The sequence below is a fragment of the Apostichopus japonicus genome, chromosome 2 (genome assembly GCF_037975245.1).
Source record: "Apostichopus japonicus isolate 1M-3 chromosome 2, ASM3797524v1, whole genome shotgun sequence".
Classification (NCBI taxonomy): Eukaryota; Metazoa; Echinodermata; class Holothuroidea; order Aspidochirotida; family Stichopodidae; genus Apostichopus; species Apostichopus japonicus.
This window is the reverse complement of record NC_092562.1, coordinates 17,936,688-17,952,352: the sequence shown is the minus strand read 5'-3', so window position 1 is coordinate 17,952,352 and position 15,665 is coordinate 17,936,688. Positions and strand designations below refer to the sequence as shown.

At 36.2% G+C, this 15,665-nt stretch overlaps 1 protein-coding gene across 1 annotated transcript; it reads left to right on the top strand.

Annotated features, from left to right (window-relative positions):
- Positions 1–8,990: 8,990 nt before the first annotated feature.
- On the top strand, positions 8,991–15,137 carry LOC139980595 (uncharacterized). Its single transcript, XM_071992350.1, has 5 exons — positions 8,991–9,149; positions 10,672–10,833; positions 12,068–12,187; positions 12,788–12,928; positions 13,708–15,137. Exons 1-5 carry the CDS (start codon positions 9,084–9,086, stop codon positions 13,966–13,968), a joined length of 750 nt encoding a protein of 249 aa, XP_071848451.1. The 5' UTR covers positions 8,991–9,083; the 3' UTR covers positions 13,969–15,137.
- The last annotated feature ends 528 nt before the right edge of the window (positions 15,138–15,665 follow it).

Genomic DNA, 15,665 nt, shown 5'->3' with positions numbered 1-15,665 from the left:
TGCGGTTATGTTTCTGTCTTTAATACTTTTCACACTTTGTTTACTTTTTTGTATTTCCTAAGCTGTGTTTGTTATGTATTATGTGAAAATGCAACACCAACTAAAATACTGGACTAAACTGGATTAAGAGTAGATTGAGAGAGACAAAAGTTATCATGACACGTGGATTCAGGTAAATGCGGTTAAACATATGTAATATGATAAGAATAAAGTGGTGATGGCGGTAACCTTAAATATAAATGAATGGAGAATAAAAACAAAAAGACCAACAATAGTATAGTATATGCAGGGACGTATCCAGGATTTTCTAACCCGGGGGTCGCGAGTTACTATCTAAGCGGAGCGCCACCATCAGTTGGCGCGCAGCGTACAAGAAAATTTCTGGTTTTTGATACCCCCTAGATCACCGGAAACGGCTCTTCTCGGGCTTGAAATGACCAACAAGATGTACACTTTCCCCTGAGAACCAAGAATTTCCCAATATTTGTTTTTTCATCCATAACATTTTTGGAGATTGTCACCAGTCACACATCATGTTCGACCTCATCGCATCTCCAGTGGATCATTGCTTTATGCAGGTGATTCTACGTCGCGGCCCACAATACCCGTAAGCCCCACTTTTCTAGGTTTTTAAGCCCATTATTTGTTCAGAATTTGGAAATTCACAATTCTCGTGAATAAATTAACTTCAGAACATACCCATCATGTTGCAAAACAATTTCATCTATGTAAAACCAAGATAGAAACACCTCCTTCATCCTCTAACAGACCGGTCAAAGTTGCACGAGCAGAGGGAAGTATGATGAAGAATGGTGGTCAGGGAATTTTCGAAAATTCAGACACAGTTAATTTATTGGTGTACAAATATTAAAACCTCTTATAACGGCTATTATAAAACTTCGTTGAAGGAAATGAGAAAATAGCAGATATTTCCGAAACCGAACACTACACACATCTTCAGTTTGGAGGCTGTTCATCCCTGCACTCCTGGCCCAAAGGGCCCCATATCTGTAGGTCTGTAGGTCCAAGGGCGTGCGCAGAAATAGTTACAAGGGGGGGGGGGAGATCAGTAGGTCATATAGGTGTAACACACCAAATGATACTATCTAAGCGGAGCGCCACCATCGGAGCGTATGACGATTTTTTTGCCAACAAATACTCCTTGATCGTTGTAAAAGACACTTCCTGTTCAAGTTGCATTTACACATCGGTTATTTTGAGATCTCATGTGTTAAGATTTAGACTTTCAATAATTTCAGTAATGCATTATGGGTCCGTATGCAATGAACATAACTAGAGAACTGTTGCTAATTGGTCGGGGAAATCATTGAAATGTCACATGCTTAACTTTTTTAAATTTTTTGATTTACAAGAAACAAAAACAAAGCCAAACAAGGGAAAAAATAAAGCACTATAGACAGAGCAGGATGCAATATGCTAGGTATTTTGTCTCATCATGTTTTCGCACACTTTAAATACGTCATTCTTGTTAGAGATAAGTTTGTTCAAAGAAAGTAAATGAAGTAAAAATCAAAACATGAAATTGAATAATAGTCATGCATAAACATAATATTCTGAACTTATATCAGACTGGGCAAAGAGTGAACAAATGCTTATACATGGGATCGGGGGGGGGGTAGGAGCCGGGGGTGGCACTGTCTGCACATGATATTTTAAAAATGGCATAACATATGTTTTCGTTGCACGGTTAATAATGAACAATCTCAATAAATAGTATAGATAGCATACTAACACATCATGTATATTTAAATGATATGGCCGGTGTGTATCGGTTTATAGCATAACGAGTGGTGGTTGTGGAATGAGAATGTGTCCCTCTGATGATGTGTGCCAAACCCCACATCCCACCCCCTCCCTGCATGGGATAATTCATGAGTGAATTTAACTGGAATGAGGACTCTCTCTTTGTAGCTCTGATGCAACTCAAGATAATTCATGCTTTCTAGAGCATCCTCCAAGAAGGGAGGTATTACAGATGTAAGATAGTCAGCTCTTACATAAAGTTTTCTTTTGTACCATAGTTTTACTTGTTTATTAGTGCACTATGCAGTGCTGACTGTACAGAGGGCTATACATTTGTACAGTATTTTTGTATGTTGTCTTGTGGTAGTGAAAGGGGGATTAAGATCTCTCCTTCTGGGTTGCTAAGCAACTATCTTTGTTCTTCCTGGAAATTAGCCCTCACAGGAAATGGGGTCTGTGTATATATATTATAGGAACAAAGGAGTTTTGTGAGGGTATAGAGAGTTGGCAGTTGGCCATAAGTATTGGAGCAAGACAGTTGCAAAAGAGGAGAATAAAGTTTTAATGCTGGATAGTTTGTTTTAAACCTTAATTTTCAAGTTCAATTTACTATAGTCCTTATGATTTTATGGAAGGAGTGATATTCTACTGACAGTCTGGGACATTATTTACTATAAAGAATATTATTTACCTAGAGGATATTATTTTACCATAAAGTATATTCCGAGACACCATTTGTTATAACTGACATTATTTTACCACAAAGATATACACATTATTTTACTAGAGGATAGCCTGGGACTATATTGCTTATTAATTAAAGGATACTATTTTGTTGGGATCAGACAATCATTATATATACGTATATCTAATCTGCTGTCACTGTAAACTATTTAGAGTCTTATTATTTTGTAGGGTCTTATTCCGTGTGATGATAAATCTTGACTTAGCATCCTTATTGACTGCAAATTGTTGAGAAATATGAAATATGTGTGACATCCCTGATATGGAGAAACAGCTAAATAGGAAAACTGACTATAATTTGTTTTAATCATTACCACGGTAGTTTTAGCCCGAGGAGTGTGAGCTCAGTGGTTATCGCCGGTCTTTCAATCATAAGGTCCCGAGTTGGAGTCACCCCAAGATTAATATATGTCGTCCTGTTACAGAGTTGTTGACAGTTGACAATTCAAAATCGTGGACGTTAAATATGAATGTAAGAGACTGACTTCGGTCAGCTTTCGGCTTTGATAAGCCAATGAGGCTTCTTCGCGAGTTCCTGCTTGCATGAGGATCTAACAATACAAATACATACATACCCCTAATACTGCCAGAAGTATATTAAAAAACAATAATGTTAGTCTAATGAACTAGCCTGTGCGACTGCAGGGCATTCTCATAGAGTGTGAGAATCTAGTACTGCTGAGATCATTGAAGGAAGGTCCAAAACACAATACCTTCTTTTGCAATCGAAGATGATTTTTATGACAAAATATAATGACAAACTAAGGACGACATTGGTAATGTTTACACTTCCTTTGTAAACAGCTGAAACTTTGCTATGTACACTGTGTTGTGGGTAATGACCGTAGCTGCATGTTTTGACTCTACACTATAGTCTAATTACCATCGGTAGCAAGCTGTGTGTGTATTTTCTGGGATCGATGGTGGTGTAGGCTAACACTTCTCTTACACCTCATTCTAAACTAGGTCAGATTATCAGCATCAGACGCGCGGTTCTTCAATGCCTTTAACTTTGATGTAAAAATGTTGAATATTCTTTATCATTTTATGGTACTTCTGATCTCTAACAAATTACAGAAAAATTTAAGAAATTGGACTTGATTTTATAATTGGTATTAATGTTGAGGGTTCTTGTTTTTTAATTTAATGAGTTAATCTTAGAGGTACGAAATGTTAAGACAGAATGTCAAAGAATGAATAAAATATATGACAGATGCAATATAGTTACAAACTTGTCCTGTTGATACTTAACAGTTCATTGGAATGTAATTTTGGGCTGATTATGTTTGAAAATCTTTTTGGGTGGGTAAGATATAGTTGAAAACTGTAAAACTGTATATAAAAAAGGCATTATTCTCGTAATTCCTAAACCATGGTTGAAAGAAACGAAAGGAAGCCTACATTACTTAAACATAATATATTATTTATTTCTATCAAAGTTGCATCAAGAGCAATGAAATGTGACATATACTGCACAGAAAAACATTGAGACGTTAAAAAATTGGGGTGTTCTGAGGCATATTTAGACTACTAGTTGGTCCATCGGAAGCTCTAAAAGGTTCTGCTAATAAGTACCCTGGATTGTTTGTGTGTGGTTGAAAATTCTTCCTCTGATGATGTGATATTTATTCCAACTGAAACATTTTCCCCGACTACGCACACCACTTCATTGGAGAACCAAGAATGTCATTGGACACCAAAATGAAACTTATCACTGCACAGGTCCCCGGTTCGAGTCACTCCAAGATTAATGTATGTCGTCCAGTTTCAGAGTTGTTGACAATTGACAATTCATAATCATGGACGTTAAATATGAATGTAAGAGACTGACTTCGATCAGCTTGCGGCTTTGATAAGCCAATGAGGCTTCTTCGCGAGTACTTGCTTGCAGGAGGATCTAAAATACATACATACATACACATCACGTTTAAGCATGGTTGATGCACTTTATAATTAGCCCTACCTTCGAATAAAACATCAAATATTTTCTAGAATATTATTTACAGGCAAGTTAGGTCAACACATTAGCTAGGTTCACCCCAAAGTCATTGTTGATACTTGGTTGGTTCGTAAACAGACTGACGGCGAGGAGCGTTTATCTCAAGCCAGAACAAAATGGCTATTGTGATCTGCTGTGGTGTTCTTTCACATTACACAAAAATGGATTTCTTTGGAATTCATTGATATGTTAAACAATATCTTCCCACGTACAAATCCTATGTAAAAGACCTTGAATTGATTCTGATTAATTGTTTACACTGCATGAACAAGAATGGTTGTTAAGTTTTGCGTGATCACCATATCTCTGTTTTATTTTTCTACGCCCCCACATGATTACCATTTGAGTTTTTGCTTGTTACTTCAGCGAGACTTCAGCGATACTTGAAACTATCGCTTGAACATATTATTGTCAACCACGTCTTACCAGGGAGTTGTTCCAGGGTGTTATTCTTGTGTGTATTTGTGATTAAGATCATTATAAAGATTGTTAGGATTGTTTATTAAGATTATTAATTTCAATTAGCGTCAATTCGATTATTTCATCATTGTAGATGCTACTATTAACTTTTCTTTTTCTATTCTTAAGTTTTTCTTTCTTTTTTTCTTTTTGGGGAGTCTCCTACTTTGTTAAGCCTTACAGGCTTTATAGGAGACTTCCCTTCACACTGTAACTTGTGATGAAACAAATAAATATACAAATACAAATAACAACATCCTGATCTTACGTTCCATCCAAAGTACTGTAATGACTATGTAATCCATTAAATAGAATGTTGAGTTTCTTCGATATTACTTAAAGTAAGGGGAAGAGATTTGGTGAATATTGTGCATTGGAGTTACTCGCTTCCTCCTCTTTTCTCTACTTGATTGCAAACACAATCCTCAAAAATCATTTAAACAAATCAGAAATTATTGACTGTGTTTTGGCCTCAACAGTCTCTTATCAGCGTCGATGCATCTTCTATTATACAAGAGCTTGGCGGGTAAATTAAACTTCACCCTGTAGTGAGAAAAACATACCAAGAGTGTTAAAATACCTATATATAACTATAAAGAAGAGTACGCAACACATTAACAGTGCAACAGTTACATATCAAATGCTGATTCTTAGCTGTAGTAGGGATGGAATGTTACGCATGGCATCTATTTAGTTGATTTTACGAAGACCGCACAGTTTGGCGAATTACCATAATTTCCAAGAATTAGATGGAGTCGTTATCAATTAAACAATATATGATTAACATAACTCAAAGAACCTAGTCCTACAAATTAATTAAATGTAATGTTAATTCAGATGAACCTATCAGCAACATCTACTTTAATTTTAAACGAAAGCAACCTCAACTTTTAACTTTATACCTAACCTAACTGTAGAAATGCTTATGAAATACCTCTCCGATACCTATAAGAAAAAACCCAAAATTTAAAAAGGTGTAATCGACGCGGGATTTAGCCAGAAAACCCCCTTTTAAATCCGAGTTTAAAGAAAAGAAAATACTCATTATCACAATCATTGTATTCAATCCACGTAACAGTTTCTATAGGTTCAGAGTGAGGTCGCTGAGGATAGCAATAGTACAATATTATAGGTTACCAGCAATACCCGATAACTTGTTTGTGCAATGTTTTTTTTTCCATTAACGTAACGTGCAAATGATTTCAAATAAAAAGGTTGGGGGGGGGGGGGCACTATTCCAAAATCCCAGATTGATTTGACAAGGGCAGGAAGATTTATTAAAGAGACAGAGAGATCCTGGTTTGATGAATTAGGTGATGTTGCCTTGGGGTCGTTTAAGCAGGCTTTCCCTTGAAGAAAGGGGACTGGGGATTTTTGGGGACTTTATACAGGGGAAAGGGGGGGGGGAGGATAAATGTTTATACGTCCAATGGAAATGATAGAAGGAGCTGGGATGATGACTAGGACATAATAAACGCCACCTACACTTCTATTTCATGAAGATTGGTTACGAACAACCCTTGGCACAACCGCTATTAATAATAATATATTTATGTCTTATATATATATATATATATATATATATGTATGTATATATATATTTCATTGACAAAGAAATCCCTAATTAATGCAATTCACCAACTTTACTTGTCAAGTTCTATGTAAAATATTGAGTAAACTAGTAACTATTCCAGATTTGAATTTACAAGTGTTGATTATGACAATGATAAAATGTCTGGACGACGAAAACGTTTCTTAATCCAAAAAGCATTACTCGCTATGTTTAACGCTGATCCAAGTGGTTAAGAACATAAATCTACGACGCTGTGAGTTGGCTTGAAGCTTACTTTTCTCTTAAAATCATAGTTACACGTGTCACTGACTTAAAGGTTTAACAAAGGACCGGATCCGTCTTACAATTAGTTTTCAAGATTTTAAAGTTTTTATTAAAGGTTTGATGACGCTAGCTGGGTACCTGGGACCTATAGAAACACATATTATGATAAAATAAATTATTTCAAAATAGCCAGACTTGTATTCGACCCTGGTATACCATTAACGTCACGAAATGCCCCTGAAAAATAGTTTTACAATTTTCAGGCAAAAGAACCACCAAAGGTCACCGGTACTATAGACATACAAAACATCTTGTTATTAAATACAGCTGTTATCCGCTACACAAATGGGGGCGTCAACTAGTTTAAACCGCATGTCCTTTTGTCGATATGACACAATGAGATATATAAGAGTCATGAATATATTATTATTAATAGCGATTGTGCAAGTGTTGTTCGTAAGTAAACGGTAAGAAATTGTCAGCGTAGGTGGCGCGTTTATTATGTCCGAGTCACCATCCCAGCTCCTTTTATCCTTTCCATTGGAAGTCTAACCATTAATTTTATTTTTTCCCCTTTCTAAAGACCCCAAACATTCCCCTTTCTGCAAGTGAAGGTCTGCTTAAACGACCCCAAGGCCACATCGCCTAATTCATCAAACCAGGGTCTGCCTCTTTGCACGTTACTGTAATGTATTCCTGCTAACCTACTATTATCTATCGCTAACCTCAGTGACCTAACTCTAGAACCTATAGAAACTTTAACGTGGATTGAATATAATGATGACAATGATTATTTTTCATTAAATAAAACCCGGATCTAATAGGGGTTTTTGTGGCTAAATCATGTGTCGATTACATGTTTTTAAAGTCGACAGGTGGCATTATACACACCTGAGGAAGGGTATTCCAGTTAAAAGGGCTTTCAATGTCATTCATCTCGACACTTTCATAATATGGATTTTACTTGTTCTAGGAACCTGAACATAGCTCACTGCTCGCTGAAATTTTCATACAAGACAACTATGTTGGAACAAGCGCAATCATCTATCGCAATTATCGAACAACATTTCCCCCGACTGACATTCCCCGCCCCCTACTCTTGCGCACACCACTGTTACAGTAAACGATATAGGCGTCGTCGTTCAGTCGTTGTTAAAGTTGTTATAGTGGTTTATTGTTGCCTTTTTGACCTTCCTTCTACAATGAGATTACAGATACACCCTAACTCACGAAGTCACTTTTTCACCATGTAGGCTATTTCAAAATCATAGGTATAGTAAAAGGGATAACCGTTTCTTGTTTTGTCCACCGGACCCACAGCTAATTCCGTTAAAAGAATAGATGTCATAATTCAGTCGTTGTTAAAATTGTTGTATTTTTCCTCTTTTGTTTTTGTCTCATTTGTACTTGACCTTCGAACATGAGGTCACCGATATCACAGATGCATGCATTCTTCATATACAATTTCACTTCATCAGCGTGAAGGCGATTTCATAATGACATGGTTTATCATGAGGGAGCTGGTATAGCAGTATATGTAACAACCAAAACCTTGTTTGTGCACTAAGACTCACCATCTTAACATACTTTTAACTGACACGCTTTTAGCAGTCTTCCTTACTTAGACATTTAAGTATCTATTGAAACACTTATCAATCGTATCTGAGAATAACGTGAGAGATCAGACACCTGCGAGAAATACTTTTGGAAGTTTTCAAGGATGTTAATTTGCTAAAACTTGGGGGCCGATACTGGTAACCTTTGACTATGTTATGTGTCCCATGGAAGCCTCAGATTGTTGTACTTTGTTGTTGACCATGTTGGTAAGTCGTGACTGTGATGTCCTTCTGTAAACGTCCTTAATTCATGGAATTGTTGTATGAATATTCTAACTTCGTTATGGTTTATTGATGCAGAAAATATAAAACCAAAAGTATGTATAATTATACATAATATAACTTAAAAGATAAGACAAGAAAAAGACTGTTTCCATTTTAAGGTCTATAGCTTACGTACTAAACATTGTTTTGGTCGTCCTAGGCAACCAATCTCCGTCACTAGATATTTCCTGTATCCGGTTTATTGTTAAGATAGAAAAGGTTCAAATGTTTGATTAAATCACCTACGTCAGGGGCATTCAAGATCAAGGGTGCTGCCAGTCTTCAAAAATGCATAAAAGGGCGACGGTACGGACACTGCGACCACAAAATCTGACGTTCCTTCTATTACCACAGTTACAGTTCTTCTGCAAGAATTCGACTGCATTCGATTTTCATCGAGATGGCTCAAGAACTGCAAGTAAAAGGAGCTCTTCCAGTGGCCATGGGCCCACCTCCTGCATATAAGGTAAGCCAACAAGGATTTTAAATTCTTTTATCTAGATTGAAAGTAGATTAAAAACGATTTTGAGAGCAGATACCACTCGTTCTCTAACAAAATCTTCAAGCTGAACGGCTCAATTCATAAGGACATCATTTTCGAGTGGTGATGGGAATAAGAGTTTGGAAGGGAGGGGGGGGGGGGGGGGGAGTGGGCGGGTTGGAGATGGTATACACATATTTTTAAGTGCTAGTACCAATAGCAGTGGCTAATACTACTTGAAAAAAAAAAGTTCATCGAAGGATGAAATCAACCACCATCTGTGCTTGAACAATGTTTTTAAAGTGTTTGTGTAACGGGTTGATTGTGTTCAAAGCAAGTGTGTTTGGAACAAAATCATTCAAGTGTTCTAAATCATTTGAGTGCAATCTGTGAGGCGTTGACGTAATCGTAATTATATATAAACTTGCTTCTCCAGCCATTATGATCGATTATTCTACTGCAGGAGTTCTCGATTAGGAAGGTCATAGAGCGATACTATTTGGAGCAAAGAGAATTTCTGGATAGTACAAGAAAAATGTGTTTCATCTTCAATAATAATAAACTTCTATTCATTTTTTTTAGTTAGAGATTATGCATAAAAAATAAAAATGCAAATTGAAATATTTTTCTCGAATCATAGTTTTTATTTCCAGTTATGAATGCTTATTGACTAGTTTTAACGGTTCTGGCATGCTCAACTTTATTGACATATGAACAATTAAACGCAACTTAATATCCTTATCGAAAGTTAACATGAAGTGCACTAGTGTCAAGAGAAATATAATGTATCAGTACTGCTAGTTGCAACTCACTGTTTGCTTAAATAAATTCACGTTTAACAGTTTTCCACATGGTTTTTTGTTTGTTCTCCTTTTAAACTCGCTCTTTTGTATTATTACGGTTAGTTAACAGCAAGTCAACAGGAGAGTATAATGTCTGAAACCATTATCTGTCAAGTATGTTAATTGGGAGATGTCCTCTTATACCCCATCCCATACCATCCCATCATTACTCCCTCCCCCCCCCCAACCCATCCCCAACCGTTAAACCGAATACAGTTCATGTCCATTGAATTTTTGACAAATTTAGGAGAGGCGGATATAAAACGATCAATAAAGAGTGTGTACACAGACAATCCCAAGGGACTACCCTATCCATGCCAATCCCTAATAATAAATAATTGCGAAACGAAACACAGAACACATAACACAATAGAAACAAATGTATCACTGATGTGCTTTTAATGTCATATTGCTTTATTATTTGCTGTTCATTTATTGATGCAAGAAGTAACAACCGTACCGAATGATCTGGGAACTTAGGAACAATACATTGAGTAATGGTAATTTGAAAGTGGAATATCAATTTCCTTTATAGGTTTCAAAGCTGTTTCGTATGAGTTGAGATATCTTTGTTTCGCTATGTTTCTCATCATTATAATGTTACAACAAACGTCTTCAAATGGTTACTTGAATTTAATTTTCCTCTTCTTGTTGTTTATTTGCAGGAGACGAATAAAACGAAACTCTATGTGATCGCCGTGACGGTTACCGTTGTCACTTTGTTGGTGTTATCATTTGGTGTCTTCTATATTGTGTTTTCTGCGCAGACTCCAACTGTCGTCAACAACCTAGCAACGGAAGATGACGATCAAGTCATCATAATTAGGGTAAGTAACCAAAATTATATGCGGTTATAAAAGTCGAGTCAATGATTTTGGTGGTGGGATGCGCGCATATCCTGTTTTCGCTTGCAAGGTTTGCATTCAGATTAAAGGAAAATCAACAGGAAATGCCTAAATTTATGAATAGTGATGTACACGAGGAGCAGACTATTCAGAACGTAATTCGAACAGTTCGCGCCAAACCTTACTCTTCTGTGAAGTACCAAATCATATATGGCCTGCTATTGTCACTTTTTTTGTGTCCAATTAGGTCAAAACATTTCTGAATCTCGTCTAGTATAATAATAATAATAACAATAATTATATTATTAATATTTTTAAATAATAATAACAATAACAATGATAATAATAATGATAATGATGATGCTGATGATGATGATGATGATGATGATGATGATGATGATGATGATGATGATGATGATGATGATGATGATGATGATGATGATGATGATGATGATGATGATGATGATGATGATGACGATGACGATGACGACGACGACGACGATGACGACGACGATGACGATGACGACGACCACGACCACGACCACGACCACGACGATGACCACGACGACGACAATGATAACGATAATAATAATAATACATTTTCGTTTTTTCCCATTTTATTTGCATTCATCTCTTCTGCACAACAAATTATGTAAAAAAAGAAAAACCAGTTTATTTCATGACATCAAAAGCTTAATTTCCGTTATCAATAGTGCAAGGAATCTCTTAGCAGTTTGATTTCTTTGTGCTTTTTGTCATTAATAGGTATATACAGTTCAACTCTCAAGAAAAATGAAAGCTTATGCTTGAAAGTATCATAATTTGGAAAGCTTTTGTTATTCTACAAAGTTAAATGTAATACTTGGCGTAAACAATTGTGAGGCTCTACCATTTCATTTTGTTCTCATAATCATAACCAAAACACATATGTTCGTACTCGACTGCAACTTTTGAATTAAATATTTCGAGATATATTTTATTCCAAATATCTCCAACTGCGCTGCAACGCCAAAAAAGGGGGTCTAGGGTTTCACTTAACTCGTCACAAAAAAATCAAACTTGGGTTATCAATAATCTTATTTTTACTAAGGAAACTTATAGCAATTATACGATGGATAAACTTATACTAAAAGTTTCTTATCTGTACATTGGTCTTTCTTTTAAAATTAAAAAATAACAAAAAGCAAACAAAAAATATTGTTTATTTCTCTTACAGGATGTTGCTTTTGAAATGTTTGATGGTGTACCAAGAAACGAGAAAATGATGGTCCAGGGAAATACCCTGATCATACAGAACGTTAATGATGGATATACCGCTACATTTGACTATGACAAGGTAAGTTACATATACTTTGGCAGTTTGAGGGCTTAGACGGCATTTTAACAGCCAATCCAAGTCTATGGCATTGTATCGCTAGACTCCAATATTCATATATTCTTATAATAAGATATTCTTTCATAGCAAGAAATTGTTTGTGGTACTTATAGTGTTTTCACTTAAATAAATTATAAATCTACGTTCCGATTTCCACCAGAGACGATCAATTAACCAGAAGAAGGAAGTCTCTTTGAGAAATGTATGAACTTAGTGTTTTTTCTTTCCCTGTAGTACGTAATTAATTATAGCGCTACCATGAATGGTTAATGAATGGTTAATGACGAAACATTCATTTATTGCCCAGATTCTTATGTACGCAACCTAGAATAAGCTTTGATACATCCGACAAGTGATATTAAAATATAGGCATGAAAAAAAATGACTCGTTTCATTGCTCTGTAAACATACACACTTTCTTTCAGATAGCCTATGAACCAAAATTGGCTGTGAATAACACTCCAGTACATTTTAAGCTTTCACGTATTTAACCTTGTGTAAAAACGCTACTTTCCAAACAGAAAAAACACTCATTAATTTTGTTTATTCTTTCTGATACAGAATATTGTCATGATGAAAAATCTGACGACCAACAGTTGCTACTTCACCCCTCTTGACAGCATTCCCGAAAACATGAACGTCGAAAATTTGGATAATATTCTCCCGTTCTTCTTTCGCGAGACTAATTTAACGACAGACAAGGTATACGGATAAACATTATCCGGCGTTGCTGGGGAAATGGGAGGGGGAAAAGGGGGAAAACATGGTTAGATACGCCTATATAATCTTGCTGACATAAGGATTCATAATTTAGTACTTATGCACTCTCCCCCCCCCCCTCCCCTATCGTGTTCTTCCAAAAGACGGCGCCAGTATCTAACAAGTTAGGGAAGTTTCACCATTAGTAGAAGGTGGGACCATGGGGCGGGTAATGGGAACTGATGAGAGACTTTCTTTATATGAGTACCTATTATTTCATCCTTTAACATATAAAGGTGAATAAAATGAATAGAATAACAATGTTCAGAGCTTTTTCAAAGTATAGTACCACACATACCAGGAGAGTGTTATGCGAGGAGTGGTAAACTTCGATAGAAACCTTTCACTTTTTTAGTAAATTTTATTCCAAGTAAAATATTAAAAGAGTATACCTGCCACTTTTTAATATATCTTAGTTTGGTAAATTTCATGTGTTTGTACCCCACTCGACATATACATTTAAAGTAACTAGAATGAGGAATTTTCTTGTTCCCCATGACTGGAAGTTTAGTTTAGAATTTAATATTTATTATAAATGAGTATTTTTTTTTCAGAATCAATTTTCATGTGAAGTTGTGAATCGATAAAATTCCATAGCAGTGATAGCTAACATATGGTGGTTTTATATTGATGGTTGTAATTTTAGTTATATTCATTTGTAAACATGCATGTTAACAGACGAGCCTTAATCGACACGTCCTACATTTTTGTTTCCAAATTAGTTGTTGAATCATTCCAATGCAAGGATCCTTGCTACAGAAATTGAGCCGATACCAGCTGGTTACGTGAAATTGACCAATACTGATCAATGTATTGATTCCTTCTGGATTGAGCCAATGAACACCGAAGCAACAAGAAATGTACGGCAAGCAGCGAGTCCGATTGGACGAGAAGTACAAGAAGTACAAGAAAGACCAGAAATAGCATCAAGAGCAGTTTGGATAATAGTAACCGATTGCGAAATAATCATTATATTCTTTTAATGAACGTTTGTTACTCATTAAGCAAATTTGCAGGACTCTTGTTGAGTCATAAATTCAGTTTCAATAATATGATTTCAATCCTGGTTAACTAAATGTAAAAGAAAATATCGTGCTCAAATAAAATTAAAGGAATTATGGTAAACTTTCAAATTCCTCAATAATATATTACAGTCGGTTATCATCATTCTTCGATTCTCCTACATATGTCTTTCTTATCATTATCACAGGGCGCTTTCGGTTGTATTTAATAAGTTAGCAAATATAACTCTCAGACAACTTGAACCATTCGATGTTATATTAAATAATCATGGTGAAATATTCTACAATTGTTCTGTCTTTGGAGTACAGATTTGTGTTCTTGGTAGATTTAAACATTGGCATTTATCCTTTGTAATAGCGCTTTTCTTTAAACTAAGGTTAACGTTAACAAGCTCCTGTAGTACAGATCGGTAACCGACTGCTGCCAAGTCCTTTGTGTCGTGATTCGACTCAGTAAAGTAGTGACGACACAGAAAGTTACATTTTATATCCCAAAACCAATGACGTAACTAAAAAAGATCATAAGTTTACCGTTGAAGCCGTGCTGCAAGATACAGACTTGTTCAGGATACATTTACTTGACAATAACGGCGTTCCATGCACTATTTGTGACATGTTTGCGGAACAAATGGTTGCTGAAATTAATAAAAGTTCTGCTTTTGATATTTCTTTTCTTAAAACCCATGTGTGTCAGTTCGTATTGATGTGTATGACTGTTCAGGTTGGAAACAAACACATTTCTTTGTTCTTCCAAATTTGATAAAATTCAGACTTCGAGATAAATAAAAGTAGTTTCTTGTTATGTAAATTAGATTAAGGATTAAGAAGGCCCTACCTTAAATACTAACACTTCATCAGGGCCGCAATCAAGATTTTGAAATAAAGGTAGTGTGGTCATGAGGTCGTTGAAGCTGACTAAGTAGTAGTGGCGCCTCATATCCCACCCTGGATACCTGTTCATGCGATTTGATGATGGTGGTGGTGTCAACAAGAAAGCATAGGGGAGGGTGTTTCATTACACTTATTTTTAGCATGTTTTATTTTTATACTTGTGCGTACCTAACTCATGTACCGGTGCAAGATGAATGTTTTGATGTAAGTTTGGTGAATAAATTTGGTTACACATTTCATAGACATTTGGAAATATTTCCTATTTTTGTTTGGGGGAGTATAGGGGGGGGGGGGTAATTTGACTCATCATAACAATGATAGTCCAACGAATGGTACTGATTGCATACTTTTCACAATCTACATTTATATCACCCAAATTAAAACGTAAACATCAATTCACAAAATTATCACTAGTCGAAGGTTTATATCCCAGGCCCACAACTGCAACAAGAATGAGGTAATGGAGGCTGTTGGACGGGGGAGGGGCGAGGGGAGGGGTGGGGTGAGTAGCCGGTAGCCCCGGTACCAAGATACCGATTGAAAATCAATAATACCAAAAGTTTGGTAGATCCAATCGTGAAAACTGTCAGCCAGATTAATTTGTGAAAACCGGAAAAGGTTTGCTGTGTCCGGGTATGCTGTGATGTGAACCCTTTCTGCACTGCTTTCCCTATCCTCGGCCCATTTGCGCAATCCGTGACTCATTCGGTCAATAAGGGGGGGGGGTGAGGAAGGGGTTGGAGGGGAATAAGGAATCTAAATTGCCG

What these genes read in the sequence shown, in the direction of transcription:
- LOC139980595 (XM_071992350.1), top strand. Translation starts at nt 9,084, where the DNA reads ATGGCTCAAGAACTGCAAGTAAAAGGAGCTCTTCCAGTGGCCATGGGC. An exon ending in GCCCACCTCCTGCATATAAG is followed by an intron (nt 9,150 to 10,671) that starts GTAAGCCAACAA and finishes GTTTATTTGCAG; the next exon opens with GAGACGAATAAAACGAAACT. An exon ending in CTAATTTAACGACAGACAAG is followed by an intron (nt 12,929 to 13,707) that starts GTATACGGATAA and finishes TTTCCAAATTAG; the next exon opens with TTGTTGAATCATTCCAATGC.